We start from the raw sequence: 27,224 nt of genomic DNA on the forward strand, positions 1-27,224 counted from the left end.
ATGCACAGGAAGGCGTTCTAGTGTGAACTGGCCCTAACTTCCGATGTTTTTTCTTTTTGTAGAAAAAGCATAGAAAGCTTAGATCTTTCTGTACAAACAAATGGTGACCAACCCAAACTATAACTAGCCTTTGCCGCAAGGAATACATGGAAGGGCGACGCACATCAAAAACAAACAAAAATTCCCAGGTCACTTACCAGCTAGCCTGCAACAAAACCAAACTGACCCTAACAATTTACGTTAAAAGCAAGGGGTTTAATCACGCACATTTGCAAACGTGTGGCCACATCAGAGCACCCCAGTACACTGCGGTCCTAACACTATACTTTTGAGAGTCTCACAAATTGGAGCACATATAGATCTTTCCCAAGGTTTTTTTCTGTGGCCCTCATAGGGAAGACCCCCCCCACTTGTGCACTTGTGCCAGCGACCGCTGTCAGCACATGAGACATTGAGCACTGAATGTCACAAGTTATTTCTGATCTGAAGGGCTGAACGCTAATTTCCCTTTTGCTACGCTCCATGAGGCTTATGATTTGCAATACAACTCCTCTTTCAGGAAAAAAAAAAAAAAAGGAGCCTACTTCTGTCTTTTCATGTCAGCTGGCTCCCTCTAATCAATGTGTGCTGACATTTCCACCCTCACTTCAAATTGTCAGCGGGCTAGTGTGTGTGTGCGCGTGTGTCATCCCCTGTACTGCAGTGATTTTAATGGAACAGTCTATTCTACAACCCAGGGTGGGGAGTCCGTCGGAGATGAATGCAGAGCTACAGGAGCAGGTGTCTCAGTGAGCTTGCAGAACCCTGAGCCGATTTTATACAGGGATTATTTTTTATGATTGTAGAGAAGGGTGCAGCGCACAGACCCTTAGCTCAGTGTCCCCTGTCACCGGTGTGTGGACGAGGCCTGGCAGTTATACTGTCCAGTTACTGTATTAGAATGTGCAGAGCAGGAGGGAAGGGAGAGTCAGGGGACAGAGAGAAGGACCGGGAGCAGAAGGGAGTCCATGTAGTTTGAATGCTGTTTGTGGCAATCAAAAGGCATAGAGGGAATTCAATCTTGAAGCGTGCAAAGAGGGGTAGAAAGGGGCGCGAGTTTGTGACAGTTGGAAGAAGTGGATGCAGTAGTTAAAACTCTCTGTGACCAAGCATAACATGAGGACACGTGGTTGCTGAGCACTGGGACTCTTCTAAGAATGGAGGAGGAAGGAAGACGTGACTCAGTCCAGAGTGTTGTCACCCAGAAGGTAAGAAACCCCCTTACCCCATCCTGTGTCCATCCTTCATTCTCCATTGTATAAAAATGGCAGCGATATTATTCATTATACAGTTAATTTGGTCATTTGCACTTTGTTTGCTCTACATACATTGTGGGAGTTATTTACGAAAGGCAAATCCACTTTGCACTACAAGTGCAGTCGCTCTAAATCTAAGGGGAAGATCTGAAATGAGGGGCAGCATTGCTGATTTTATCATCCAATCATGTACAGGCCAAAATGCTGTTTTTTATTTTCCTTGCATGTCCCCTTCGGATCTGCAGCGACTGCACTTTCAAGTGTACTTGCAGTGCAAAGTGGATTTGCCTTTAGTAAATGACCCCCTATGTTACCAAAAGTATTGCGATGCCTGCCTTTACACGCACATGAACTTTAATGGCATCCCAGTCTTAATCCGTAGGGTTCAATATTGAGTTGGCCCAGCCTTTACAGCCATAACAGCTTCAACTCCTCTGGGAAGGCTGTCAGCAAGGTTTAGGAGTGTGTCTATGAGAATGTTTGACCGTTCTTCCAGAAGCTCATTTGTGAGGTCAGGCACTGATTTGGACGAGAAGGCTTGGCTCGCAGTCTCCGCTCTAATTTAACCCAAAGGTGTTCTATTGGGTTAAGGTCAGGACTCTGTGCAGGCCAGTCAAGTTCCCTCACCCCAAAACTCGCTCATCCATGCCTTTATGGACCTTGATCTGTGCACTGGTGCGCAGTCATGTTGGAACAGGAAGGGGCCATCCCCAAACTGTTCCCACAAAGTTGGGACCATGAAGGTGTCCAAAATGTCTTGGTATGGTGATGCCTTAAGAGTTCCCTTCACTGGAACTAAGGGGACAAGATCAAACCCTGAAAAACAACCCCACACCATAATCCTACACCAAATCATTTGGACCAGTGCACAAACAAGGTCCTTAAATGGATGAGCGAGTTTGAGGTTGAGGAACTTGACTGGCCTACACAGAGTCCTGACCTCAACCAGATTAAACACCTTTGGGATGAATTAGTGCAGAGACTGCAAGCTAGGCCTTCTCATTCACATCAGTGCCTGACCTCATAAATGCTCTTCTGAAAGAATGGTCTAAGGGTGGGCCAACTCAATGGGCAGAGATGGTTACCGCTGCAGGTAGATGTGTTGAGGTAACGCTCTCCTCAAGGTGAAAGCTGCAGGTGCAGGCTCAGCATGTGGTAATGAAGAAAGAAAATCTGGACAGCTGCACTGCAATTTGAATGCCTTTATTTTGAAAAGTAACAAAAGTTCATAAGAACAGCAGGGTACAGGATGAATTGCTGATGCATTTCACACTCTCAATAGTGCTTAATCATAGCTACGTGGGCCAACTCTTTTTTTTTTTTTTTTTCTCACACTTGTTTAATAATAAAAGTAGAACAAACGTAGTCAAAACATAGCCAGAGTTCAGGAACCAGAACGAATAGTCAGACAAGCCAAACGTCAGGGAGCCAGAGATGAGCGTAGTAAAATAACAAGCAGGATCTGGAGCCAGGTAGGATGTCAGCCAAGCAAGTCTTTTAACAGGAATGCAGGCGAGCGCCTCTGTGATGTTGACTAAGGCAAAGGCAGAGATCCTCTGGGCTGGATGGCTTAAGTAGGCAGGACTGACGAGCAGGATATCGTCAACAGCTGAGAAACTGTGGAGAGATAGGAGCTGGCAATTAGCGGACAGCTGAGCCCAGCCCTGACAGTAATTGGGTGTCACAATGATCATGTGATTGGCAATCAATCATACTGGCTCCCATCGTTTGTGACCTGGAGCTGTTGGTGACAGCGTGTTCATGGTGATCAAGCACCAAACAGTTACATGTATATGTGACAGCACAGAATAAGAACCACACCCATGCTGCTACGTATATACAGTATGTGTACAGCAGGCCAGAAAGGGTTAGGCAACAAAAAGATAACAACTAAATCTGAGCTCAAGGCAAACAGATAATGCACAGATGAAGAATCTCACATTCTTACAGCTCTTACAGTAAAGAACCCTCTACGCAGTTTAAGGTCAAACCGCTTCTCTTCGAACTCTAGTGAATGTCTTTTTAATTTCCCTTTCCCTGAAAAGTTTTGTCCCTATTGTGGGGTCACCACTACGGTATTTGTACATTGAAATCATATCCCCACTCAAGCATCTTCCTCATAACTAAGGTCCTCCAGTCCCTTTATTAGCTTTGTTGCCCTTCTCCAGTTCCAGTACATCCTTCCTGAGGACTGGTGCCCAGAACTGGACAGCATGCTCTAGGTGCGGCTGGACCAAAATCTTGTAGAGTGGGAGAATTATCATATCTCTGTTAATCCCCTTTTTAATGCATGACAATATTTTGAGTTCCTTAAGGACCCTCGGGTGCAAGCTATGTAGTCCCGGTGATTTATTAGTGTTAAGTTTTTCAAGTCTATTCCTAATTCTATCCTCTGTTAGCCATGAGGGTGCTTCCTGTGACGTGTCATGAGGATAAGCCTTGCAGTTTTGGTTACTGAAGCCCCCCCGTTTCCCTCATGAAGACTGAGGAGAAAAATAAACTCAATACCTTTGCCATCTCCCCATCATTTGTGACCAGATTCCCTTCATCATTCTTTATGGGACCAATATTATCTGACCTCCCTCTTTTACTATTTATATTCTTAAAGAAAGTCTTGGGATTTTTTTTACTCTTCTCCACTATGTGCCTTTTGTGTTCTAGCTTAGCCGCCCTGATTGCACCCTTACATTTCTTATTGCATACTTTGTAAAGTTGAATTGCTGATGATGACCCCTCAGCCTTGTATTTTTTGAAGGCCTTCTCCTTTGCTTTTATATGCATTTTTACATTTGAGTTAAGCCATCCAGGACTTTTATTAGCTCTTTTAAATGTATTTCCCATTGGGATGCACTGGCAAATACCCTTATTTATTATGCTCTTAAAGCACACCCATTTTAATTCCGTGATTTTTGTTCCTAAGATTTTATCCCGTTTAATATCTTCTAGCAAGGAGCGTAGTTTTGGGAAGTTGGCTCTTTTGAAATTCAGTGCCTTTGTATTCCCCTTATGTTTCCTATTTGTGTGATTTAATACTGAAGCTAATTGACCTATGATTGCTGTTTCCTAAATTGCCCAGTATTTCCACATCTGGAAATGTGGACCCTATTGTCCACATTGGAAGCAGTCAGAAATCGGTGCATCTCTGACTGTGCATGAAGTGTCTTCCAAGTGGCACTCTTCTCTCTCCCTCTCTCTCCTAATCTCTCTCTCACTGCTCTTGACTAGTGTAGTCCAGATGTACCCCAATTTTACCCATACTGTTAGCCACCATACTCCACCCTCTTACCAACTTAAATAACGAGACCACACCTTTCATCTGGAGTATAAATGGCCATAACAGCCTTTTATTAAACAACTGTATAAAATTACCTCCAATATTAACTTCAATATGAATAACATATAAACTCAGATAAAACAACATGTTTTAAACAATCTGTTGGTCAATGACGGAGCTACCCCAGTTTACCACATATCCACAAGAGGGCACTGCAGGAACATGTTTCAAAACTGATAAGGCCTCCAGCTGTACCGCTCGGAGACAACCCCCTCCCGCAGTGCAACATACCGGTATTCCTTTCAGGAATACACAGGAGGGGCCATACTATTGCTGACCCCCCACCCCTTTTAACCTTTTATTTACCGCTACCGTCACCGACCAACAACAACAAACCAGCCAACCATCCAGCTGTCATGACGACCAAATGCTTCCAAACCTGAAAAATAAACACACACATTAACAACACCAACAACACATTACACAGGGAGGGAGGGTGGGAAATTCTGCCTCCTCGTGTCTCCTTCCCAGCACACTGTTCCGTTTTTGCTCCTCCCCTCTTTTATAAGGCCACTCCTCCTTACTTTCCTGTTATCTCCTCCCACACTTTTCCTTGAAACATTAACCCTATGTGTGTCACTAGACACACTGTCATGCCCGGCCCTGCACTATTCCTCTTCTTTCCATCATTCCGGGCCTCACTTTCTTCTTCTTTCTCTCTCTCTGCCGTGTTCCCCACACCTTTCTTAAAATTATTTTTTTTGTATAGCACTTTTAAATACTAGCTGCTATACCCTGACCAGCCTGGTTCTTTGTTTCCCATGCTGTTCTTGTCCTGTCCCCCCATTGATGATATTTTGCTGTGCTCTGGGTATATCGGATGGGATTGTTGTGTGTAAAGAGCTGATGATGATACACCGCTCACATGCTTAGCATCACACCCAGTTACAAATATTCTGACTGTGCAGGACTGTGCCTGGACCCATTGTTTTTGCCTCCCTCGTTCATTCATTGTCTCTGTTTCATGGAGAACTCTGCAGTAGTAGCAGTATTTCGATCCGCTTTTAATCATTATCCATCTGTCTCCTGCATGCCTCTGATATCATCTCTGCTATCCCTTTTAATTTTTTTTTAATCTAGCTTTCCTGCTAGAACAACGCAGACAGTTTTAATCATGTTCATTCTGAATTGCTGCTGTGTTAATCTACATTTTTAAGCTGTAATTCACTACTTTCTCCCTGTCTGTAGCAGGCCCTTTCCCTGAAGATTTTGTATAAGGAGATTTTATATAAGCCCTTTGTATAATTTCCTGTTTACCGCTGGATTGCAAGCGCTAATGGGCAAGGCCTTTGTATGTTTTACGTCCAGTAATATCTGTATGTTTTTTACAGTGTTTATTGTATTCCATTCTGTAAAGCTCTGCTGTACCAAATTAACATTATCAATAAGTAATAATAAAGAAGTAATAATAGAAATAATCTTTTTCTTTTAGGGGGAGTCCCGCGCCAGTACCAGGAGGCGCCGGCTCTTTTGGAAACTTAGACAACGGTGGAAACTCCTCGGGCTTTTTGAAATTGACAAAGAGCATGAATTCTACAGTTTGACATGTGACCTTAAAGAAGGGCTCAGAGATGCCATTCAGGAGGTCACCCAGAGTGACATACAGGTAAGACGTGTGTGTTCATGTCACTATGGAGTCCCACTTATAAAGATAAGCTAATCCATACTCGTCCACCTTGTCTGTTCACTCGGATTCGCCTGAAATGTTGGGTTACAAAATGCAAGTGAGGGAATCTAGCACATCCCTAGCAAATCCTTATTAGTCACATCTAGTCATATTCAATGACAGGTGTTTTTTGGAAAAAGTAAACAAAGTTTAAATCGATCATTCGAGATTTGGTCTTCTAAAGCGGAACTAAAGGCGCAGAGCCCCCCCCCGCCCCAAAGCACCCACCACTCCCATGTTGAGGGCATGTGGCTTGGTATGATTCAGGAGGGGAGGTGCTCGCTCAACCCCTCCCCCCCTCTCCTGACCTGCCGGACGGCATGCTCGGATAAGGGTCTAGTATGGATTTTGGGGGGACCCCATCTTTTTTTTTTTTTTTTTTTTTTTCAATTTTGGCAGGGGGTCCCCTCCGAATCCATACTAGACCTGAAGGTCCTTATATGGACCTGGGGGGGAACCCCACGCTGTTTATTTTTTTTGGCGATTTTTATTTGTTTTTGTTTTTTGGCAGCAAATTTTTATCATATTTTTTTACATTCAGCTTTCAGCGGGAAACCCCGCTAACAGCTGATGACTCGTCAGTTGCTAAGGACGCGGTGGCCGGCTGGCCAGCTTCCTGGCTTCCTGGTTAGCAACCAGCTATATACAGTGGGAAAATAAGAACCACAAAACACATCAAAAATCGCATCAAAAATGCACCACTTACATTTCTGGTGCAGCTCCATTGAAGTCTATTAGCCGCAAATCACGTGAAAAAAGTCCCTGACCCTTTCCAAAAACGCATTGGCCGCAAAAGGCATAGGTGTGAACTAGTACCATAGGAAACCATGTTAAATGGACTGTAGTGCGTTTCTGCAAACTGCAAAATGCACTAAAAAATGCATCGGTTTAAACGTAGGGATTTTCTCACTTCCTGTTGTGTCTGCAGAACAGGAAGTGAAGGGGAATCTTTTCAACAGGTCACAAGCAGCAGGAAAGAAACCAGTGGGGGTTTTAAACCTTCTCTGCTCTACCCAAAACTTTTAAAAAAGTTACTTGCTAGATTAAGTTTTAGGGTAAGGGTTAATTATAATGGTTATGGCATAGCTCCCAACTGTCCCTGATTTCGAGGGACTGTCCCTGATTTGGAGCAATGTCCCTCTGTCTCTCTTCCCCCCTCATTTATCCCTCATTTTGGTCTGATCTATATAGTTGTATATAAAATGCACTTTTTATCTTTCAAAAAATGTTTCCCAGTGCTAAACCTTTCATCCAAATTCTAAATTGCTGCATTTGTACATTTTAAAAGCCAATATAAAGGAATAGCAGTGGTAAAAAAAAGGTTAATTCTCCTTTAAGGGGGTGTGGCAGGGGGCATGTCCTATGCCTACATACATTTGCTAGTAGGTGTCCCTCATACCAATTTCAAAATGTTGGGAGGTATGGTTATGGTAAATGTGAGGACTAAAGGTTAGATTAAGTGCTAATATTAAAGTGTGTGTACATCTCTAAAAACTCCCCTTATCTGGTCATGTTTGGTCTGTTAAATTTACCAAGGAAAGCATTTTTATTCAAGCATACACTATTTATTACGTGCATAAATAAATGTTGATCCTGCAAGAAATACAGCAAGCCGATATCTTCCTGTTTTCTCTGCCTCTGCCCTGGTTTTTTACTTTACATCTGGTACTACTGCTATATAATTCATGATACATATACTGTACATACAGTCAGGGCTGGGACAAGGGGTGGGCAGAAGGAGAAGCTGCCCTGGGCTCAGCATGTATTATAGTGATGAGGGCGCCACAAGTTCCTTGTACTATAAGGCTGACCGGAGTAGTGACCGTGGCATCACTACATCTGTCAGCCCAGCGCTGACAGCAGCAAAGAGAGAGCCGGTAGCTTTCTCTCCCCATCTACATAAGATTGCAAATAATGAGGGGGGGGGTCGCAATTTGCCATCTTTGTCCTGGGCACTGGATGATCTCGTCCGGACACTGCATACAGTATACCCACACAGATTGATTAGTTTAGTACACTGTCGTGTACTGGATGGTATTTCATCAATATTAAATATTACAGAATGTAGCTGCTGTACATTTGCATTGCAGTGGCATAATTTGCACCAATATGTAAAAATATTATTTGAATTTGGTCTTTATTCTTATAGCCCCAACTTACAGATGAAGATTACAGTGCTAAACTAACACAGGGACACAAGGTAAGATTTGTTATATCCTCTATCTGGTGCCATTGTACCTGAGCAAGTTGCATAAACAGCAGAGATGTGCTATGACCACAGCCAGTTATTACAGTTTTTATTATTAATATCAGCCCAAAACTGGATAGATGCTGGAAAGCTGGGCTTTAAAGGAAAACACAATCTGGTCTAAACATTTTGTGTGTTCAATAAATGTTTTTTGAGCTCAGGGCCATGAAACATTGGAACATTCATATCTAAAGTTTGAAGCAGTACACCAGCCTTTACCAACCTTTTTAACCCAGAGGAACCCTTGAAATAACTTTTAGGTCTCACTGCACCCCTATCAATAATTTCTACAGTATATCTACAGTTTATGTTACATTAGTGTGAAGATTGATACTTCCATTGGTGGCCAGTGGAAATTGTGCTCCCCTTACAAAAAGATGGTTATTAGTGTCATTGGTAGCTTATCTTAGAAATTGCACATTGCTCAAGGAACCCCTAGAAACCTCTGAAGGAACTGTATGGTTCCATGGAACCCTGGTTGAGAAAAGCTGCAATAGACAGTATGTAAGCAAGGCCCTGATCCGCCACCAATAATGGTCACGCTGGCTGAGAGCACCTCCCACCTTGGGAGATCTTGGCACATCTTCCTGCAACAGTAATGTGATGGTGTACAATCATCTGAAATATGGAGGAATTCCATCACATTGGTTGCTCACACACACTCGGCCTGTGGCCCACTTCTCTGTACTTCCCTTTTCAAGTTCACACCGGCAATCTTTTCAGATGCTTTACTGAAACATTGAAACTGGTTCAAAAACACCAAATGATGCCAACTTCCTCTCCAATTTTCTTTTCTGCAACCTCTAGCAATTCTTATTGTTAAAGGAGAAGTATAGACAAAGCTATTTTGGCTATACTTCTCCTATGGATCACAGGAGTGCAGTTGGCTCTGCACTCCTGTGATGCGTTTTTAGCTGAAAGTGAGCTGAAGGCCGCTGTCAGCTGACATCACAGCGCTGGTCCATTCTCTGAAAAGATACCAACGATATGGTCGGGATCTGCCCAGAAGCCTGCACTGACAGCTGGAACAGCCTCTCAGCGACCTGCTGAGGATCCTTGCTGTGTCTGGAGATAACCATTTTATACTTCTAATCATACTCTGTGGTCCGGTGGAGCCCCTTTGGTTCTCAGGATATACTTGAGTCAGCCAACTTTTGATAAATAGGCCCAACCCTCTCTAATTCTACTGTTAAATTCCAGAGCTCATTGACATTCTGGCATTTAAAGGACAGGCTGTATGTTGAGCAGATAGTGATGCTCCATGTAGAGCTGAGCCTGTGTAACTAAGGTGCTCCTCTGGGACCCAGGGATCCATCTGAAGACTAACATAGGTACATGTAGGTCTTACACTTCAGCACTACTGTCATCTTAAAGTGGTTTTAGACCAGGCCAGGTTCACTTTAAAGCCCAACTCTAGACACACAACCTCCTACAGACTGTAACCTTTTCACACTCTGCCCGAGTCTAATAAAACCCTTTGGATAGAGTTGGTCTTTAAACCATTAATATTTGTCTAAAACCTCCAATCCTGCATACAACAGGGTTATGTGATGAGGACGTACGCGAGCCCTGTGTTCCAGCATTTTCGCCAGTCTCTCGGGATGTCTGAGGAAGGTTACCAGCGCTCTCTGTCAGCCTGCGGCCTCTACCTGCAGTTCATCAGTAACTCCAAGAGTAAAGCAGACTTCTTCCTGACGTGAGTTCAAAGGATTTCTTGATAGAACCTTTTACCTCCTAACACTGAGCTAGCATGGCTGTCCTTTAACTATATTAAAGAATATATTTATAATATGATTTTTGTTTTTTTAAAGCTGAACTGTAGCCAATCTTAATTTTTGATAAAGTGAGGAAGAGTTAAAATTTTTGCCAGATATTTATTTCTGCCGGTGACCCCATAAAAGAGATATTACCTCACTCCCTGTCCCCGTGACACTAGGACAAGGTATGGGTGGAACAGTTGTGTTTATGGCAGGAGAAAATAGCATAAAATCACTGTCAAAGGTTCTAACCCTTTCCGAGTCCCCGTTGGTGAGATTTCCCCTCCTAATAGGAAGTGAGGGCAAATCTCCCCAGTGGAGCCTCAGATGACAATTTAAACTTGGCCCTATTTATAGGCTTACCTGTAGGTATAAAACAACAAAGGGAGTTTACTACCACTTTAAATTGGACCCTAAATTGTAAAAAAAACATATAAACTAAATGACAAAGATTGATAGAAAAAGTGTTGAAGCCTCTTAAAATGTATGTAAAGTAAAAAAAAAAAAGCTTTGGATAGAGCAGAAAAAGGTTAAAACCTCTGCCTGCTTTGGTTGATTTCCCCATACCTCTTGCTCTAGTGAGAACTTTAAAATGTTGGATTTCCTCAGCGACAAGGGTCTGTAGGACAAAAAGAGAGGTTGAATCTCCCCAGTGAGGACACAACAGTAATATAAACCTTACAGGGGTTCTAACCCTTCCACATTATATCCACACTGGAAAAAAAACAAACATTTCTTTAACTACTTATGTGTTTATGTTCTGTTTTTAGAAATGACAAGCGATTCTTCCTTAAGACGCAGAGTAAGCGAGAGGTTCACTTTCTGCTACAGATCCTACCAAAGTATATTCAGCACTTCCAGGCCTATCCGCACTCCCTGCTGGTGAAGATTCTGGGTGAGCACACTGTGTAGACTGTAGAGTAATGCAAGATTTCCGCTGTTGTGTCTGTAGTTTTATGATGTTTGTACAAACATGTGACCCCCTTCCTGCCCAGGTCAATTTCCAGCTTTCAGCTCTGTCGCACTTTGAATGACAATTTCGCGGTCATGCAACACTGTACCCAAACCAAATTTTTATCCTTTTGTTCACACAACTAGAGCTTTCTTTTGGTGGCATTTAATCACCACTGGGTTTTTTTTTTTTCCTAAATAAACGAAAAAAGACCAAACATTTTGAAAAAAACAAACAAACATGTTTTTCTTAGCTTTTGGTATAAAATTTTGCTAATAAATAATTTTTCTTCATAAATTTGAGCCAAAATGTATTCTGCTACATTTCTTTGGTGAAAATAACTCAAATCTGTGTGGATTATTTAGTCTGTAGGAAAGTATATTATAGAGTCCACAACTACGATATATAACTGTATCAATCCTGATGTGCTGATGGATTATCTAATTTCTTGAGGCCCACAAATGTCAAGACAGTACAAATATCACTCAAATGGTCCCTTTTTGGAATGTAGACAGTCCAAGGTACTTAGTAAGAGGCATGTCATTTTTAATGTTTTTTTTTACATACTGTCACCAGTGCAGTACAGCGTTGTCATATAACTGATGTGGTGGTGATCAGGGACACTGATTGGTGACAGTATGAAAAAACTAATTTTTGACACTTTTATTTAAAAAAAAAAAAATCTCTTTTTTTAGATTTTTTTTTTTTTTTTTTTTACAAACTTTGACCAGAGCAATATAATGTTACCATACTAACATTGTAGCACTCTGGGGAAGGGATCTTTATTTTTTATTTTTTTTACACATTATGTTTGCCTATAGCAATGAATTTCATTACTATAAGCAAGCATTTTACAGAATGAAATGGATTCATTCATTTTATTTTGTTGTGATTCGCTGTGATTGGCCACAGTTGATCACAAGGCACAGATGTGTTGTAATTGGCCCAGTCTGCACCATGTGATCACTGTGATCAATCACAGCTAGCAACACAATTGTGCACAATGGATGGCTTGAAAGGAAGTCATTCATTGTTTACGACTGTCATGTAACCTGCTGTGATTGGTTACAGCGGTCACATGATGCCAGTACAGTGATCAGTAACACAGATCCAGTGACCGATTGTGCCGCAGCACTACCCCGCCCGAGGGTTGAATTGAATTGACTTGAATTGACAAGAGTCCCACACGGCCATTATTTTCCTATAGGCTGGACAGGAAGTAGTTAAGAATGTATACGGGTCACTTGTAAATGTAAAGCTCACCACACACATTACAACCTTACTGTACAATCTTTTTTTGGTCTATGTAAATACTGCCTGAATGGATACAAAATGATTGGATATTTAAAGTAGGTCCTTATATTAAACAGCTTTGGTAACTCTGAAGGAGATTGTGCAGTCAGTTGTAATGTGTATAGTGGAACTAAAGTCAAAACTATTTTTTTAATTTTGGATAGAGTAAGGGAGGCTTATAACCCCTGTGAATCCTAATATAGTATGCTAGGCAAATCTTTTTATTTTTTTTGGCTTGCTCTGTAATCAGAGGAGCAGTGATCATTTGCCCCTGGTCTGCTCATGGTTTCACAGGTTAGGAGTTTGATTATTTCCCCCTGGCTATGAGAAAGGCTTCCAGAAGAAGGGACATTCAAATGACCGTCCTGCATATTTTAATCACTTCCGGACCTCCGCACACAGATAAACAACCTTACTTTGAAGGGGGATATCGTTGTTATGGCAGCAATTAGCTGCCATAACCCCGGTATCCTCTTGTTCGGCCGGCGGTTCACTTCAAGATAAAAGTGGCCTCTGCAGTGGATTCACCGCAAGATCACTTTTATTGGCGACGGGAGAGGGGCCGCCCCCCTCCCGCAGTGCTTTTGTGCCCCTCGCCACTTACCAGAGCCGTCGGCAGCAGCGGAGGCGATCGGGTCCTTCTGCTGGCTGGGCATGGAGACGAGTGAGGGGAAGATGGCCCCCACCCGTCTCCATGACATGACGTCAAAATGTCACTTCCGCCCATAGCTCTTAAAGGGCCATTTTTTACATTTTTTTTTTTTATCCTTTCCTTTTCTTTTTTAAGTATAATTCTTTATTCAAATATTTTTTCAATTATAACCAAACATAGAATCAAAGAAAAAGTCACGACCAGCTTCGCTAAGCATATATAACAAATAAGCCAACATTGGCACATATTAAATTTATAAACTAAAGATAGGAGGTTAATACAGATTATAAATTAATACACCACCCTAGTGAAAAATTATTATCAATTCAAATAGTAACCTCCGAAGTATATCTATGCAAAGTATATCTAATGCCACAATTACAACAATTGTTAACCTATATTACGTATACCTTGACTTAACTACTTTAGGAAGAAAGACCTTTCTCCTGACCCCAACAATGGGGGTCCGGAAACAAAATATACTAAAAAAAAAAAGAGAAGGAAAAAAAAAATAACCCTGACTGGCTCAATCTCAAAACCTTCACTGCTTCCAACCCCGTACCCCGAGGTTCCCCCATCAGAACCCGGCCTGTCATTATAGATCATGATTCCTAACCTAGACGGAAATGCAATCAACATACTGGGGTGTACCCGAAAATGTTGTCTGTGGCCGCCAGGTATCCCTACACTGTCATAGATTCCATTGGCCTAATTTTGTCTATCCTAGAGAACCAATGTTTCAGAGAAGGTGTAGTCGTGGACTTCCACAGGTCTGCAATACAAGCCCGGGCAGCATTCAGCATTTGCACTAACAACGTCTTTTTTATAGTGGTGAAGGGGTTGTTCATTTAAATGCAGGAGACAGCCCAAAGGGTCCGAACCAAGACCAACTAATGTCAATTGCTTAATCATATTCCCCACGTCCTTCCAAAATGATGTGATTAAAGGGCACAGGCAAAAAATGTGTACTAATGTCCCTGTCTCTTTATTGCAACGCCAGCATAAGTTGGAGGTTTGCGGATAAAGTTTGTTCGTTAAGGCAGGGACCCTATACCACCTGACCAATAGCTTATATCCCTGTTCTCGAAAGGGACTTGCTATAGAGGATTTGTGGGCCAGTAAAATAATCCTGTTGATTTGCAGTTTGTGAAAAAAATCTGAAGGTCCTCTTCCCAGCGTCATATATATACAAAGGAATTTGGCCTGAATAATCTGTTTATACAGAAGTGACAACATGTGTGGTAAACGTTCCCCCTCCGCACATAGACGCTCAAAGGGTGTCAGTGGCCTTACATATAGTTCTGCATCTGGTATAGACCTTAAATAGTGTGACAATTGAAAGGCAGACCAAGGACTCGAGGAAGGCTGTGAAAGAGTGGAGAGATCCTGCAAAGACATCCACCTCTATTGGGTAGCAAAATGCATGCATCTAGTTCTACCTAGTCCTATCGACCCCCGAAGCTGTTTATTATCAAGCCCGGGTGTGAAGTCTGGGTTCTGGATCACTGGTGTTAATGGGGATGAATAGGCGGAGAGGCCTTTTGTTGAGAATATATAAGTAAGGACTGCAATAGTAGCCCCGATTGTAGGATGCCTCTTCAATCCCCGATAATATTTATGAGCGACCCATGGGAGTGCAGACAAAACAATCGATGAGGCATGTTGTTCCACTTGCACCCACAGTTTAGTCTGTGAGGGAGTGCACCATGACACCACTCTAGACAGATGTAAGGCTCGATAGTAGGAGATCAGGTCGGGCAGACCAATACCCCCCGTGATTTAGGCAAAACCAACAACGAGTAGTGAAGTCTAGCAACTTTGTCTTTTTTTAAATTACATTTTTTTTTTTTTTATTGCATTTTAGTGTAAATATGAGATCTGAGGTCTTTTTGACCCCACATCTCATATTTAAGAGGTCCTGTCATGCTTTTTTTTCTATTACAAGGGATGTTTACATTCCTTGTAATAGGAATAAAAGTGACACAATTTAAAAAAAAAAAAAAAAAAAAAAAAAAACAGTGTAAAAATAAAAAATAAAAGGTAAAATAAATAATAATAATAAAAAAATTTTTAAACGCGCCCCGTCCCACCAAGCTTGCGTGCAGAAGCGCCCACATATGAAAACGGTGTTCAAACCACACATGTGAGGTATCGCTGCGATCGGTAGAGCGAGAGCAATAATTCTAGCCCTAGGCCTCCTCTGTAACTAAAAACATGCAACCTGTATATTTTTTAAACGTCGCCTATGGACATTTTTAAGGGTAAAAGTTTGTTGCCATTCCACGAGCAGGCGCAATTTTGATATGTCACAGGTCCCAGAAGATTGCCTGGCCATTCACAGTGCGACTCGTGCATGAGGAGTGCGCGCCCGGCTTGCGCATGTGCAGTGCATGACCAGCTGTGAAGCCACAGCCGGGCGCCCACAGTTAGTATGCCAGCGCCTCGAAGAGGAGGGGAGAGGAGCGAGGCTTCCTGCACCCGGATGGCTGGACCGTGGGACAAGTGGGTGTCTGATTATTAAAAGTCAGCAGCTAAACTTTTTGTAGCTGCCGACTTTTAAATGGGTGGAACTCCGCTTTAATTCTGAACACAGCTACATCCCTAGTTATAAGAGGGTGTGCACACTTATGCAACCACATTATTTTAGTTTTTTATTTTTGCTTACCAACCCTAAAAGATTTCACTTTGTTTTTCAACTGAGTTGTACAGTTTATAGGTCACATTAAAGGTGGGAAAAGTTCTGAAATGATTTATCTTTGTCTCATTTTTTTACATCACAAAAACCTGAAATTTTAACAGGGGTGTGTAGACTTTTTATATCCACCGTACCTATAGGTAAAAGCAAAAGATGGAAGTTTACTTCCTCTTTAAGAAGTTTGAGAAGGCTACATTATTACTTTGTAAGTCATTAACTGTGATTTTAAATGCAAGCAGTGTAATTACCTGAATTTGACCTGATATCAGCTTCTTGCAGTACCTGTACAGCAGGGCTGGAGTGCGAGATGATGAAGCAAAAGAGGAGCCAGTTTGTAGGCAGGTGCAGTCTGCTTCCTCCACTGTAGGTGGCGTCCGACCGGAGAGGAAATCAGGGAAAACTCGGGTTCCTAGAGGTAGCATTCCGGTTGGCTGCGCTGCATCCAGATGACCCTTGGCAGCCATCTTTGAGTCAGCAGAGTCTTTATAAGTCCCTGCCCCAAGGTTTTGGTGCTCATTTGCACGTGCTAGCGTTATACAATTTTTTTTATTTTTTTTTACCTATTTCACTGAATAGCCTCTGTTTTCACAATAAGGGTTGTGATATTGTTTCTTGCACTTGAGTAATACAGTTATATCAGTCATACAGTATCTTATGTTGTATCTATCGAATACAGAATAGATTACACAGTAAATGTAATCTTGTTTAAAAAGGCATTAAAGAAAAATGTATTTTATGATACATTTGTTATTTTCCAGGAGTTCATAGTATCACACGGGATCAAGAGAGGAAGGTGAGCATGTCTGCACTACATATACTCTCTACATCCTATTCTTAAAATGTATGTAAACTTTAACAATGAACTTCTCTTATTTGGCTCCATTTTGGTCTGGTAAATAAACCAATAGAAGCTTATTGTTATATCTGTTTAAAATGTACAAAAAATACCCAGTTGATCTTGTCAGAAATTCAAAAATGTCCTCTGCACACTTCCTGTGTCATCCTAAGGAGTCCTCCTAGTACTTGTCTTGGATTACAGAATTATTATCCAGTTTGCAGAATTTTGAAGCTGGTAGAGGTTGTATAGATTAGCAAAAGTCATTGGCCAGGGCTGACACCATTCAGTACAGTAGCGTTTATGATATTATTTCCGATAGTGAATAGAAAAGCACTGATCATTAACCCTTAGCAACCAATGGCATTTCAGCACTGATCAGTACTGAGCATTCATTAGAATGAAAGCTGTTTTCTGATTGGTTTCTGTGGATGTTACTCTTTAGTTTTGGTCATTCTGGATTGGCTTGTCACTGAAATTGCACTTCGCAACTTACATCCAAAAACCACATCCATCCACCTGTTGCCCTCATCTCAACCCTTGCTTGAAAGGAATGTAAAGCTTTTTCATCAAGTGTTTGAGATATGCATAAAAGGGATCGACTTAATAAATACACCAATCAGCCATAACATTCTGACCACTGACAGGTAAAGTGAATAAAACTGATTATTTTTAGACAATGGCACCTGAAAGCTGGTGGGATATATAAGTCAGCAAGTGAACTTTTTGTCCCTGCAGTTGATCTGTTGAAAGCAGAACAAATGGTCAAGTGTAATGATTTGATTGACTTTGACAAAGGTCAAATTGTAATGGCTGGACGACTGGGTCAGATCATCACCATAACTGCAGCTCTTGTAGGATGTTCCTGGTCTACAGTGGTCAGGACCTACCAGTGGTTCAAGGAAGGAAAACCATTGAACCGGTGACAGGGTCATGGGCAAGCCAAGGCTAATTGATGCACATGGGAAGCAAAGGCAGACCTGCGTAGTTAGATCCAATAGAAGATCTACTGTAGCTCAGATTGCTAAAAAAAATGAATGCTTGTTCCGATAGAAAGATGTCAGAAAACAGTGCACCGTAGTTTGTTGTATATGGAGCCGCTTAGTCGCAGACCGGTCAGGGTGACCACGCTGACTCGTGTCCACAACCAAAAGCGTTTGCAATAGGTATGTGAGCGTCACAACTGGAGCATGGAGCAATGGAAGAAGGCAGCCTGGTCTGATTAATCATGATTTCCTTTACATCATGTTGATGGCCGAGTGTGCGAGCATCGCTTACCTGAGATGCACCAGGATACAATATGGGAAGACCTGGGGGTCCTAGTAGATGATGGGCTCAGCAATGGCATGCAATGCCAAGCTGCTACTAACAAAGCAAACAGAATATTGGCATGCATTAAAAAAGGGATTAACTCCAGGGATAAAGCGATAATTCTTCCACTCTACAAGACTCTGGTCCGGCCGCACCTGGAGTATGCTGTCCAGTTCTGGGCACCAGTCCTCAGGAAGGATGTACTGGAAATGGAGCGAGTACAAAGAAGGTCAACTAAACTAATAAAGGGTCTGAAGTATATTGGTTATGAGGAAAGGTTGCGAGCACTGAACTTATTCTCTCTGGAGAAGAGACGCTTGAGAGGGGATATGAATTAAATTTACACATACCATACTGGTGACCCCACAATAGGGATAAAACTTTTTTTGCGGAAGGGAGTTTAACCAGACATGTGGCCACTCAATAAAATTAGAAGAAAAGAGGTTTAACCTTAAACTACGTAGAGGGTTCTTTACTGTAAAAGCAGCAAGGATGTGGAATTCCCTTCCACGGGCGGTGGTCTGATATACAAGGTAATACTGACATATAATCACACACATAGGTTGGACTGTGTCTTTTTTTAACCTCACCTACTGTGTAACTATGTAACTATATGTAAGAAGTCAAGCCAGGGGAGGCAGTGTGATGCTTTAGGCAATATTTTGCTAGGAAACCTTGGATCCTGCCATTCATGTGAATGTTACATTGACACGTACCACCTACCTAAACATTGTTGCTGACAAAAAACACCCGTTCATGGAAACGGTATTCCCTGATGGCAGTTTCTTCTTTTAGCAGAATAATACGCCCTGCTGCACTGCAAAAAGGGTTTAAGAAAAGGTTGAGAAACACAACGAGCTTAAGGTGTTGACTTGGCCTCCAAATTTTCCAGATCTCAATCCAATCAAGCATCTGTCAGAGCATTTATATTAAGCACTTGTATTTTAATATATAATAAATGTGCCCGCGCTAGTATAGTGTCACATATAAAATATATAAAAAATATTTTCACATATAAAACACATGTAATGTGATAAATAAAACCATACAGGTAAAATATAATGCAAATAACTATAAATGATAAACCACCAAGTGCATATAAAGGTGCAATCGTGGTAGTAACTAATAAAAGTGCAACGTGCTAAAATATAAATATCAAAACACTTTCCAGTGACAAATGAGTGTATATCCCAATTAATAAATACAAATCACAAAAAACGTGAATAAATAGTGTCCATAAAATGAATAAACATCATGCTTCTTCTGATGGGTGTATAAATCACAACACGTGAAAACTGTGCTCTCCCGTGACACCCCACATGTGCTTGCGCTCACCTTCAGTCCTGTGACACAGTAATTAAACGGTGTCAAAATAAGCATTGGGGCCACTCCTAGGCTCACTCAGGATACAATGATGCAAAGACACTCCTCCCAGGTGAAACTGCTAGGCTCACTCAGGTTACAATGGTGCAAAAACACTCCTCTCAGGTAAAAACAAGATCCAAAATCATAGAAAAAACAAACAGAGGGACTCCATAGTGCAATACAGCCAGGACATTTATTAAAGAATAAGCCCTCCAAGAGGGTACTCACATTGGATGGGTGCTAGAGTGCACCAGACTGTACAGGTAAAATAATAAGCAGCTGATCGTATGGCGTGCGGTATGGCATGTGCAATCCTCCTCCTCTGCTGACAGCTCCGTCCTACCCCTCCCCGACGTGTATTCGGCACAGGGGTTTCGTGCCTTCCTCTGGGGGATAACCTTGTATTTTAATGTTTTACGTTTTTAAAAGGAGGCACATATACATGCCTTTGTCATTATTTTATTTGTAAAAAAAAAGAGGATTCCCAGAGCACTGTAAGTTAGCTAAAGAGAAAGCACAGCAGAAGCTCACTACTTTCAAGCTTGTTGTTTGTCATTAAAAACTCATACGGAGGGAGGGGAGGAGTCACTGCTTTTACTCCTTCTGCTTAAACTCTGTAAACAGCAGGAGAAGGAGCTTAAAGCTCCATATACTTGGCTGTGTGTAAAACATTGTAATGTTTAATATTTCAAATCTACAATATTACAAAATAATGTAATAAATGTTTTATTGCTGTCTATAATATATAAAGAAAAAAATTGTAGCAAACGACTACATGTTCTCTAAAACTTTAGGTTCACATTTGTCAGAATGTGCACAACCATCCTCAGCCAAATTGCGCTACTCTGCAGAGACGTGTGGACCTGCCATTCATTCCTAATGACACCCCCCACGCATCTCAACCTGCAGCGTGCTTGCGGGTGCAGGAACCACAGGGAAATCGCATGGTCAAAAATACCATGCGATTTCCCTGTGGCTGGGTTTTTAAACAGGTGCGAGCAACGTTTTTTTGCGGGAAACGCAGGCACGGCAGCCATTTTATGAACGAGCTGCAGTGCCCACACAAAGCAGGCTGCGCAGCCTGCATAAGTGTGAACCAGAGCTATTTAATTGCAAATTGGGTGTTCCCCCAGGTGGTTAAATGGAAATTTTACTGTTTTTTTTTTTTTTGTTTTGGATAGAGTGACCCAGAAAAACCTGACAGAGGGTATAATCTTTTCAAATGATAAAAAAAAAAGTTTAATACACTAACATAAACACTATAATAAAATCTCAAAAAACAAAATATTTGTTCAGTGAAAATACACTTTATTGTCCTCTGTTACAGAAATACTTCATCATCATGCAGAGTGTCTTCTTCCCAGATGAGAGGATCATTGGGCGGTAGGGTGTTTTTTTTTTTTTTCCTTTCATTTTAAATTCAAGGGTGGCCACGGGTGGTGTTTAGTAACTGCCTTGTCTCCAATCTGTTCAGCTATGATATAAAAGGCTGTCACGTAAGTCGCTGGACTGAGCCAGAACCAGAGGGAAGCCGAGTTCTGCAGGTCTTCAAGGATGTGAACTTTGAAGGAAATGTTATCTGTTTAGGTGAGTGTATGTTCTTCATATCTGATTTCCAAAGTTCTAGATTGTGTGTATTATATATCTCATAGTTCTGTTAGCTCTACATGCGTATGTTATATGGCCAGTTGTAATGGATCACTAGTTTTCAGTGAAGCTTTCAGTACAGGGTAACCATTACTTTGATAGTTCAGGTAATGAGTTTTTTTTGGGGATAAGATATCCTTCGGTAAACTTAGGGGCTAATTTACATTTCTATTCACTCCCTACATTTTATGGGCCATTTAAAATGCAGGCTTAGTGCAGCAGAGAAAAGTTCATAATTGGAGGAGAGAAGGTCACATGACAGGAATAAGATCTCCTCCCCAGTTTTTTTTTCTGCATTCATTAATGTTTATTTTGCTACCCTGGCTTCAGACTTCTATGGCATTGGAGCACAATGCGTTTCTTTATCGTACATCATAGGACACAGAGCCTTAAGTAATTACTTAATGGGTTATAGGCCACCTTCAGGTGATGGACACTGGTATACCCAATCCAGGAAGTTCACTCCCTATATAACCCCTCCTCCTTCCAGAAGCACATCAGTTTTTTCGCCACGGTCTAAGGCAGGGGTCTCAAACTGGCGGCCCTCCAGCTGTTGGGAAACTACAAGTCCCATGGAGCATTGCAAGACTGACACTTACAAGGATGACTCCCACAGACAGAGGCATGATGGGACTTGTAGTTTCGCAACAGCTGGAGGGCCGCCAGTTTGAGACCTCTGGTCTAAGGTGTTGGTCACGAGTGAAGATGTGCTCTGAGGAGCTCCAGGAGGGATCCATGCTGGATTTAAATAGCCTCCATGGACCAGATCCATCCAAAGTGCCACTGAGGCTGAGTGGATGGTATCTGGGGCCTTCTATCCAAAGCACAAGGTTTTTGCCTGTAACGCCTCTCTTTGTAAGGCTGGACCCCGGGACCCAGGGCATAGGTCTTGCTACATTACCTAAAGCTTTCCTGGTGGGGTGCATTTACAGGTCCAAGGCAGTGGAACCCCGATACTAAAAGGGACACGGTCCTTGAAGGTTTGCTAAACGCAGCCCGCCGTGATGGGTGAAGGTAAGTGAAGAAACTTAGGAACTGAAAAGTCCACCTATGTATTCTTATATTAGGGAAAAAAATGTTGTCATGCCCTAATTCTCCACTAGAGGGAGTCTATGCACATTCCTTAATCTGTTGTCTTCACTGTAAAGCTCAGTCAGTCTCTGTGTGGCCGCAGCGGCATGTGCAGGGGGATTTTTCTCAGGTAAAGAAATTTGGCAAATGCTTTCTTTCTCCCCCCTGAAGGGACCGGAGGGTTAGGGGAGCATCAGCGGTGTACCCCTCTTACATTAACCCCCCGCCGTGGGGGGTGTGGAGGTCCCGCGATTACTGTTTTCTGCTACTGCTATATTGTTTTTCTATGTCTGCTGCTGACAGGGCTCTGCCTCACCCCCCCCCCCTGTTGGGTCTGTAAAACCCGAACGAGCATGGGAACATTTTAATGAAACAGGGGTGGGTTTTTTTGGAGGGGGCAGGGCCTAAGCGCAGCACCGTGAACGTCCAAGAGGATGCATGACAGGCAGACAATAAAACCACTATGCCTGCTAAAAAAGACACCACAAAGACCAAAAAGGTACTAAAGGTTTCACCCCCAGGCGCTAGGATCTCGAGTCGCATTTCCACGCTGTCATCCTCGACCTGAATTACCAATTATGGCAAGCCAGGGTGAGCCATTGGAACATATTGATGGTGCAACTGCTTCTCACATCTCAGCCCCCTGTATACGTGACTGAAGATGTCCTTTCCTCCACCCTGCAGGGTCTGGAAGAAAGATTAGCAGCTTTAATCGCATCCTCCATTAAAATGGATAGGAAGCGTGCTAGACCCTTCTCCCCCACTTCAGACCCCTTGCAAGGGGAACAGTGGGCACAGGATGAGGTGTTACCCTCAGGCGATCAGGAGGAAAAACAAACCGATGATTCCTCTGCGGAGGAAACAAAGGTAGACGAACCCTTTTCAGCCTCACAATCTGAGAAATTGCTGATACAATCTCTTACGGAGATTACAATTCATTCTACTTTCATGCTACCCCTAATGGAGTCTGCTGAAAGCTCGGTTTATTCCTTGGGTTCCTTAAAACCTTCTCAGCCTTTGCATGCGTTTCCTGTCCATGCATTACTAGAACAGCTTATTTTTGCTGAATGGGATCACCCAGATAAGCATTTTCTCCCTCCTAAGAGATTTTCAGTTCTCTATCCCCTAGAGGAGAAATTCACCAAAAAATGGAAAGTACCAGCAGTTGACGCTGCGATTTCCAGTGTGGATAAAAGCCTAAATTGTCCTGTAGACAATGCACAAATGCTTAAGGATCCAACAGATAAAAAGTTCGAATCCCTGTTAAAATCTACTTTTTCCTTGGCAGGTGCCATTACTCAGCCTGCAGGCGCTGCAATAGGCGTCTGTCAATAAAGATTCTATTCACCAGACGTGTCCCGCCTTACGCTTATGCTTGTACATATGCGTAGAATCCTGTGGTTTAAAAAATTGGTCAGCCGAAGCACCATGTAAAAACCTCCTAACTGGGTTCCCTTTTCATGGGGAGCAGCTTTTTGGAGAAGATTTGGACAAATATATCCAAACAATTTCTAGCGAGAAAAGTACTCTTTTGCCAGTCAAAAGAAAGTATAAACGCACTTCATTTAAACTGCCTTTTTCCCCTGCACCAGGGGCTTCCGCCTCTAGCAGTGGCGATGGCCTCCACCGTCAGACTCTAGAGGAAAACCTCAGGGTCAGACCCAGGCTCAAAAGAAGTCCTGGGGTCGGAAACCTGCAAAGCAGAATACTAAAGCCTCATCATGAAGAGGCAAACCCCCTTACCAAGGTGGGGGGAAAACTGCAGTTTTCAGAAGTCTGGCAAGAGGAAATTCAGGACAGATGGGTCATCTTCACGGTAATGCTGAGGTACAAGCTGGAATTTCGGGACTTTCCACCGTCTCATTTCCTGAGGTCAAGCGTTCCCAAAGATCCAGAGAAAAGACAATCTCTGTTTCAGGCACTAGACCGAATAATATCTAAAGGGGTGATCATACAGATCCCCACAAAAGAGCAAGGTTTGGGGTTTTATTCAAATCTTTTTTGGTACCAAAACCAAATGGAGATGTCAGACCCATTCTAGATCTAAAAATGTAAGTCAGTTCCTGAAGATCCGCTCCCTTCGCATGGAGACGAACAGGTCAGTAGTTTCTATCCCTCTAGGAGGAGAACTTCTGGCATCTATCGACATCAGGGATGCATATCAGCATGTTCCTATATTTTCCGCTCACCAAAAGTTTCTGCGGTTCGAGTTAGAACAGCAGCATTTCCATTTTGTAGCCCTGCCCTTCGGGCTAGCCACAGCACCCCGGGTGTTCACAAAAGTGCTGGCCTCACCTCTAGTCAGGTTAAGGGCACAGAGCATAACAGTTGTAGCGTACCTAGACAATCTATTGCTAATAGACCAGTCGGTAGCTCATTTGGAGCAAAGCGTATGCATTACAACCAGTTACCTGGAAAGTTTGGGTTGGATTCTCAGCCTAGAGAAATCTTCCTTAATACCGCTAAAAAGACTGGAGTACTTGGGTCTGATCATATAGACAGCTCAGAGAAATGTGTTCTTGCCTCAGGCAAAGATCAACTCCATAAGAAAGCTGGTGCGGATGGTCAGGTCAAAAGGTGATCCCTCCATTCGCCTTTGCATGAGGTTGCTAGGAATGGTAGGATGCATGAGGTTGCTAGGAAGCCATGGTGGCTTCATTCGAAGCAGTTCCCTATGCCCAGTTCCATTCAAGACTGTTGCAAAACAGTATCCTGTCCACTTGGAACAAAACGATTTAAGCTTTAGACTTGCCAATGCGGCTGTCCCCAAGGGTTTCACAAAGCCTCAGTTGGTGGTTACTAACTCAGAATCTGCTGAAAGGAAAATCCTTCAGATCAGTTATCTGGAAAGTGGTAACGACAGATGCCAGCCTTTAAGGCTGGGGAGCAGTACTGGAAAAGACAACTGTCCAGGGACAGTGGTCAAGAGCCGAAAGAACCTTGCCCATCAATATCCTAGAGATTCGGGCAGTACATCTGGCTCTAAAGTCCTGGACTTTCAGGTCGCGGGATTGTCCTGTCAGGATCCAATCCGACAATGCCACAGCTGTGGCCTATATCAATCACCAAGGGGGCACCAAGAGTCTCTCAGCGCAGAGAAAGGTAAACCATATTCTAAATTGGGCAGAAAGGAATGCTTCATGCCTATCAGCAGTCTTCATTCCGGGAGTAGAGAATTGGCAGGCAGACTACTTGAGTCGCCAGCAGTTATTCCCAGGGGAATGGTCTCTTCACCGCGACGTTTTTTGGGCCGTTTCCCAAAGATTGGGGACTCTGGACGTAGATCTTTTAGCATCCAGATTCACCATGAAGTTAGTCAACTTTGTGGCCAGAACAAGGGATCCACTCGCATGCGGAATGGATATGTTGGTGACCCTGTGGGATCAGTTCTCACTGATCTATGCATTCCACCCTATTCAGTTGCTACCTCGACTTCTTTGCAGGATCAAGCAGGAAAGAAATAATAAAGATAATTCCGGTGGCATCAGCATGGCCCAGAAGGTCATGGTATGCAGAAATCGTAAGATGGCAGTGGAGGGCCCAAGGTCCCTCCCACTACGGCCAGATCTGCTCTCACAGGGACCGATATCCCATCCTACCTTACGGTCTCTAAATTTAATGGCTTGGCTATTGAAACCCTGAAGAAACGTGGGCTTTCCAGGTCAGTTATCCCTACCCTGATTAATGCAAGGAAACCAACTTCCAGAACTATATATTATAGGGTCTGGATGGCTTATGTTTCCTGGTGTGAATCCAAGGGTTGGCACCCTTGGAGATATATCATAGGCAGAATTCTTGCCTTTCTACAGTTAGGGGTAGAAATTAAATTGGCTTTGAGTACTATTAAAGGTCAAGTCTCAGCTTTATCGGTCTTATTTCAAAGACCACTTGCTAAACATTCTTTAGTCAGGGGTTTTATGCAAGGGGTGATGCGGCTTAATCCGCCAGTCAAACCTCCCTTGAACCCTTGGGACTTGAACTTAGTTTTGTCTGTGTTACAAAAACAGCCATTTGAACCATAACAACATATTCCCCTAGTCCTTCTGACAAGGAAGTTGGTATTTTTGGTTGCTATATCCTCAGCAAGGAGGGTTTCGGAATTGGCTGCTCTTTCGTGTAAAGAGCCATATTTGATTTTTCATGAGGACATGAGTGGTATTATGCCCTCGTCCATACTTTTTGCCAAAAGTGGTTTCAAGTTTTCACCTGAACCAAGATATTGTCCTGCCATTGTTTTTTTCAAAAACCATGTTCCAGGGAAGTCACTACATTATCTTGATGTGGTGAGAGCAGTTAAAATCTATTTAAAGGCAACTGCTCAGATTCGTAAGACTGATGTCTTATTTATTCTGCCAGAGGGTCCTAAGAAAGGACAGGCAGCGTTGCAATCCACTGTCACTAAGTGAATTTGGCAAGTTATAATTCAAACTTATAATTTAAGGGGTAAGATTCCTCCTTTTCAAGTTAAGGCGTACTCTACCAGGGCGGTTAGTGCTTCTTGGGCAGTGCGTCATCAGGCCGCCATGGCTCAGATCTGTAAGGCTGCAACTTGGTCTTCAGTGCATACATTTACAAAATTTTATCAGGTGGATGTAAGGAGATATGAGGATATCGCTTTCGGGTGCAGTGTGCTGCAGGCAGCAGTATAGGTCCTCAAGTCTGGGGGTACCCACTGGGGTGTGTCTTCCTCCCTTCAAGTAGCATTGCTATGGGACGTCCCATTAAGTAATTATTTTAAGGCTCTGTGTCCCATGATGTACGATAAAGAAAATAGGATTTTTATAACAGCTTACCTGTTAAATCCTTTTCTTGGAGTACATCTTGGGACACAGAGACCCCTCCCCTCTTTTATGGGGTTTAAGTATATTGCTTTGCTACAAAAACTGATGTGCTCCTGAAAGGAGGAGGGGTTATATAGGGAGTGTACTTCCTGGATTGGGTATACCAGTGTCCATCACCTGAAGGTGGCCTATAACCCATTAAATAATTACTTAAGGCTCTGTGTCCCATGATGTACTCCAAGAAAAGGATTTTACAGGTAAGCTGTTGTAAAAAATCCTATTATTTGTAAAGCACACACCCCTGTATATGTGCAGTGCTTAA

General features: G+C 42.6%; 1 protein-coding gene across 1 annotated transcript in view; it reads left to right on the forward strand.

The window, feature by feature from the left end:
* Positions 1 to 415: 415 nt before the first annotated feature.
* PIP5KL1 (phosphatidylinositol-4-phosphate 5-kinase like 1) overlaps positions 416 to 27,224 on the forward strand; it is a 57,684-nt gene continuing 30,875 nt past the window's right edge. The window contains exons 1-8 of the mRNA XM_073600430.1: positions 416 to 1,247; positions 6,062 to 6,235; positions 8,445 to 8,495; positions 10,085 to 10,239; positions 11,071 to 11,195; positions 16,651 to 16,685; positions 20,731 to 20,786; positions 20,878 to 20,990. Coding sequence (XP_073456531.1) covers positions 1,197 to 1,247; positions 6,062 to 6,235; positions 8,445 to 8,495; positions 10,085 to 10,239; positions 11,071 to 11,195; positions 16,651 to 16,685; positions 20,731 to 20,786; positions 20,878 to 20,990 — 760 coding nt within the window. The 5' untranslated portion in view covers positions 416 to 1,196. The remainder of the gene's footprint in view (positions 1,248 to 6,061; positions 6,236 to 8,444; positions 8,496 to 10,084; positions 10,240 to 11,070; positions 11,196 to 16,650; positions 16,686 to 20,730; positions 20,787 to 20,877; positions 20,991 to 27,224) is intronic.

The sequence above is a fragment of the Aquarana catesbeiana genome, linkage group LG09 (assembly GCF_042186555.1).
Source record: "Aquarana catesbeiana isolate 2022-GZ linkage group LG09, ASM4218655v1, whole genome shotgun sequence".
Taxonomy (NCBI): domain Eukaryota; kingdom Metazoa; phylum Chordata; class Amphibia; order Anura; family Ranidae; genus Aquarana; species Aquarana catesbeiana.